Raw genomic sequence first — 5138 nt, 5'->3', positions numbered from 1 at the left:
CTCTTCTCTTCTCCTCCTCCTCCTCCTCCTCCTCCTCCTCCTCCTCCTCCTCTTCTCTTCTCCTCCTCCTCCTCTTCTCTTCTCTTCTCCTCCTCCTCCTCCTCCTCTTCTCTTCTCCTCCTCCTCCTCTTCTCCTCTCCCCCCCACCCGTCCCCACTTATTTCCTCCCCCCCCCACCTTCTTTCTCCTCCCTCCCACCCCCATCCCTTCCTTCTTCCTCCTCCCCCACCATCCCCACCTTCTTCCTCCTCCCACACCTTCCTTCTTCCCCCTCCTCCCCCCCCCCACCTCCTTCCTCCACCCTGCCCTCCCCGTCCCATCCCCACCTTCTTTGTCCTCCTCCCTCTGTCCCCACCTTCTTCTTCTTTCTCCACCTTCCCCTTTCCTTCTTCCTTTCCTCAAATGCAGCTTAAGACCCACCACTTTGTCCAAACTTTGGTCGTGTGACTTAAGTCTGCCTCAGTGTCAATTGTTGTTTGGTATCGCATCAAAGAAGGGCTTTGGTGTTTGGGAATATTGAAAGCGTCACATCAACGCACACATCTGAGTGCTGAGCAGACCCTGGCCACTGCATGGTGGGGGGGTGGTGGTGTCACGTTGGGTTGACCTGAGGTGAAGGTACGGACTGTAGAGTTTGAGGAGCGGGGAAGTGTTAATCCTGGAATAGAAACACCCTGTAGCGGAAGCACAGGGCATGGATGGCGACCTCTGAGAGGGAAGAGTTGAGTTCACACTGGGATCGGGATCAGGATTGGGATTGGCACTTTGTCAATGTGTTGTATGTTTCCATACGACGTGTTGATCAGACAGTTTGTGGTGGAATTAAACCTGTTGAGTTTCTTTTTTGGTTGGAGTGAGATTAGTCAAGTTGACATGTTCTAACATCAGACCACTGACTATTTTGAAGAAGGTTCTTTGGGAGCAAAGCATAATGGTATTTGAGAAGTTGTGGTCAGCGAAAGCCGGTCTCTTGTGTTGGAGTCACAGTTTGTTTGTAAATGGTCATCGTCCATCTTGCTGCCTCTGATCGGGGCACTGTGTAGAAATCACCCCTTCCCAGTCTCTGCCCTTCTCTATTTCAGTACTCCTTTGCATAACTTTAATCACTTGGCCTACAGATGCCTCAGTCATAAACTCTTCGAAGTTCCTTCTGAAGCCCCTCTCTGCTTTTTCCACCTCCTGTCCCTGGAAGATGCTCATCATAGCAGCTTGGCCCTTGGATTGAGGTCACCCACATAACCTTTGGGCAGTCGCGTTTGAGAAACCTCCTGTGGAGAGTCCTGGCTGCTCTGTAGGGGCCGTGCAAATGTATGTTGTTGGCAAGGCTGTTGGGGGATGTGGGGGGTTATTACTGTTTCTGGGAAACAGGTCTGTAAGGACTGTGCCAGGATTGGCTGTGGTTTATACAACTTGCAAAATATGTTCCTGGTAATGTTTGTGAACATGACGTAGCGTGGCTAAAGATCCCTGTTCAGACTAGATTACGGTAATCAGAAAGGACACAGTGTTGCTGTCCTCCGCTTACTCCCCTCTTCGTGTGGGACAGGTCCAAAGTCTGATACAGGGGCGAGGCCAGTCAGTCACCACGGCGACCAGGCCTAACCCTGAACGTTATCGGGTTGTAAACCTCTCGTGTAGTATTACTACCACAGGGAAATGTACGTCAACTTCCTCTCTCCGAAAGCACGCGAGCGTGTTCCTTTAGCAATCCCGGTCTCTGGGCGGTCCTCTCTGAGCACACGTCTGTCACTCCTGAACCCACCTTCCCACAATTCTCTCCGCTAACCCCCGCCATTAACATCGCTCCAAACTCTCTCTCTCTCGCTCGCGCGCTCTCTCTCTGTCGCTCTCTCTCTGTCGCCCTCGCTCGCGCGCTCCTTCTCTGTTGCCCATGCGCTCGCCCTCGCTCGCCCCCTCGCCCTCACTCGCCCCCGCCCCCTCGCACTCGCCCTCGCTCGCCCCCACGCTCTCTTTCTCTCTCTCTCTCCACACGTTGCTCGCTCGCCCTGGCCCTCGCTGGCTCTCACCCTTGCTCTCGCTCGCGCTCACCTTGCCCGTACCAGTTTTAGTTCGACCAGAGCTGAGTCCCGCTGCACAAGACAATGTGAAAGCTAGTTTGCTCCTTACTTCTCACTCATCTGTTTTTTTTTTTTACCCCAACTTCAGGATGGGCTGGGATTTCGGAAAAGCCGTCGTTTTGTCCGTGAGCCCTCGCTGCCGTTCTCTGCCTTTCTGACAGACAGCTTTGGGAGACAACACAGCTACCTACGCATCTCCCTGACAGAAAAGTGTAACCTACGCTGTAAGTCTGATGACCGAGAGAGACTTTGTACAATAACAGGAGACACGGGAAGGGGGGGGGTCAGGCCTGAAGGGGTCGTACTGTTTTTTTAATTATTGAGAATTTTTTTTTTTTTTTTTTTGTTTTATTTATTGAATCAACTGATGTTGGTGGGCCATTTTGTTTGTTTCCTGAGGTAACCTTTTTTAGCCCAACTATAGCACCATACATTGTATGACAAAGCTTAGCCCATATGGGGCCAGCATTCCCAAACTGGGCTGACCAGCCGGGATTTTACGGCAACAGGTTTGGAGCCAGCCACCATTGGCGTGGAACTTGGGATGCTTTTGTGCAGTTGAGAGGCCCTTTAAAATCTTCCCGTCCTTTCATTTTTTTTTTTAAAACCCCTTCGCTGGATACGGGCATCATGGGCTGGACCAGCATTTATTGCCCATCCCCAATTGCCCAGAGGGCAGTTCCGAGTCAACCACGTTGCTGTGGGTCTGGAGTCATGTCTAGGCCAGACCAGGGTAAGGATGGCAGTTTCCTTCCCTGAAGGACATTAGTGAATCAGGTTGGGTTTTTACAGCAGTTGACAATGGGTTAATTCATGGCCAATGTCAGACTGTTTCGTTGAATTCAAATTTCTCCATCAGCCACAGTGGGATTTGAACCCGGGTCCCCAGAACATTACCTGGGCCACCCCCAGATTAACAGCCCAGTGATAATAACTCTCGCCTCCTGATCCCCTGTTGGCGGGTGTAGGATCGCAGACACATGTTTGAGGCATGATTGGCTCAGGTAACTGGGACCCCCTCCCGCGCTTGAAATGAATCCCTGCCTCTCATTCTCCCCTGCTGTCCCACTCCAGTTGTAATGCCAGGAGCTATGCCCTTGGGCGCTGAAGTGGGGCCATACTGGGAAATAGCTTGGGGATTGGGGGGCAGCGTTCCTAACACGTAGTGTCCAGACCTTGGGGTGGCAGGATCGAATTATGCCAGAAGGAAGGGGGCTGCCCGAGTCCTACTGGACCAGGAGTGACCCAGAGAGCCTAACGTCAGAAACAAGGTCACTCGCTTGACTGCACATGTGACGAACAGAAGAACGCAGAACGTTCTGGAAATCTGAATCTAACACGGAGAATGCTGGAGAGCCTCCAGCAGGCCTGGCAGCATCTGCGGGGAGAGAGAGAGACAAACACAGTTAACATCTCGAGCGCAGCTCCAAGTCAGGGTTAAACAAATTTTGAGTCAGTGTCACGCTAGACTTGGTGGTTTTACAGAATCCCTCCAGTGTGGAAGCGGGCCGTTCACCTCCCCCCGAGTCCACACCAACTCTCTGGACAGCATCCCACCCAGTCTTTGTAAGCCTACACTTCCCACGGCTAACCCACCTAGCCTGGACATTATGGGCAACTTAGCGTGGCCAATCCACCTAGCCTACACATCTTTGGACTGTGGGAGGAAACCCACACAGACACGGGGAGAATGTGCAAACTCCACACAGACAGACGCCCGAGGGTGGAATCGAACCTGGGTCCCTGGTGCTGTGAGGCAGCAGTGCTAACCACTGAGCCACCGTAAAATGTTAAACTCACTCACTCCCTCTGTCTGCACAGATGCTGCTGAGTTTCTCCAGGCTTCTGCATCAGTATTAGGGAGTTTTTTTTTTTTTGTTTAAGTACCGGAAAACGTTAAAATCCCTTCCGATCGTGCGCACGACATTACAGCCCAGAAACAGGCCGCGTTTTACCCTTGTAGTGGAAGCAAATTGCCAACCCCAGCCCCCACCCCCAGGGGCATCTCGCCACCAATGTCCCTGGCGCTGTCTGCACAACGGGCACTGTTTCTGACCACGCCACATGATTGGGAGAGCGCGTAAGCAGGGCGCCTCGGACTGATTGACCATTTCTGCGTTGCTCTCTTTCTGCAACCCCCCCCGCCCCAACCCCAACCCCAGGTCAGTACTGCATGCCCGAGGAAGGGATCAAGCTCACCCCGAAACCGCAGCTGCTGAGCACCGAGGAGTTGGTGACCCTGGCCAAGCTGTTCGTCCAGGAGGGCGTCGACAAGATCCGACTGACGGGTGGGGAGCCCCTCATCAGGCCTGACGTGGTGTCCATCGTCGGTGAGTCAGACAGGGCCGTCCGCGTGGCCAGCTCAAATTGCAGCCTCTGGTGAAATACCGTCTCCCAGGGCCTCGACCGTAGAAGGCACCTTGGCACGTGGAAAGACCCTTCGGCCCATCGAGTCTGTGCAGGGCAACAGGAAAACACAACCACCTCGCTAGTCTAATCCCGTTTTCCAGCCTTGGCATCACAAGTGTTCGCATAAACATTTCTCACATGTTATAAAGGTTTCTGTCCCTTAACCCCACCTCCCCCCCGACCCCCAACTCCATCTTGCAACGTGTTTCAGATGCCCACCTCCCTCCGGGTGAAAACATTTTTCCTCCCATCTGCTGTAAGCCTCCTGCACCCTGTCTTAAATCTAATACTGCCTGGTCGTTGACTCCCGCACCGCCAGGCAAGGGGAAATGTTCCTTCCTGTCTACCCGGTCTGTCCCCCTCATCATTTTCTACATCTCAGTCATGTCCCCCCTCGGTCCCCTCGACCCTAAGGAAAACAGCCTCGGTGTGTCCAGTCTCTCTTCACGACTGAAACTCTCCAGCCCAGGCAACATCACGGTAAATCTCCCTCTCCAGTGCTATCACGTCCCTCCCATAATGTAGGTTCCACAACTGTGCGCACTACTGCAGCCGTGGCCTAACACATTTACACACACTCACACACATTCACACACATTCTCACACACACTCTCTCTCACTCTCTCACACACACACTCGCGCGCGCACCCT

The 5138-nt window shown here is 53.2% G+C and overlaps 1 protein-coding gene across 4 annotated transcripts in view; it reads left to right on the top strand.

Moving 5' to 3' along the window:
* mocs1 (molybdenum cofactor synthesis 1) overlaps positions 1 to 5138 on the top strand; it is a 50375-nt gene that overhangs the window by 8279 nt on the left and 36958 nt on the right. For 2 of the 4 annotated variants that reach the window (XM_048596873.1, XM_048596876.1), the window contains exons 2-3: positions 2167 to 2302; positions 4241 to 4408. In XM_048596873.1, coding sequence (XP_048452830.1) covers positions 2167 to 2302; positions 4241 to 4408 — 304 coding nt within the window. Of the gene's footprint in view, positions 1 to 1552; positions 1659 to 2166; positions 2303 to 4240; positions 4409 to 5138 lie in introns of those variants that run through there. The other 2 variants (XM_048596875.1, XM_048596874.1) reach the window with 2 other exon arrangements.

This window comes from Rhincodon typus, chromosome 5, assembly GCF_021869965.1.
Source record: "Rhincodon typus isolate 14 chromosome 5, sRhiTyp1.1, whole genome shotgun sequence".
Taxonomy (NCBI): Eukaryota; Metazoa; Chordata; class Chondrichthyes; order Orectolobiformes; family Rhincodontidae; genus Rhincodon; species Rhincodon typus.
This window is presented reverse-complemented; position numbering and strand designations above follow the sequence as displayed.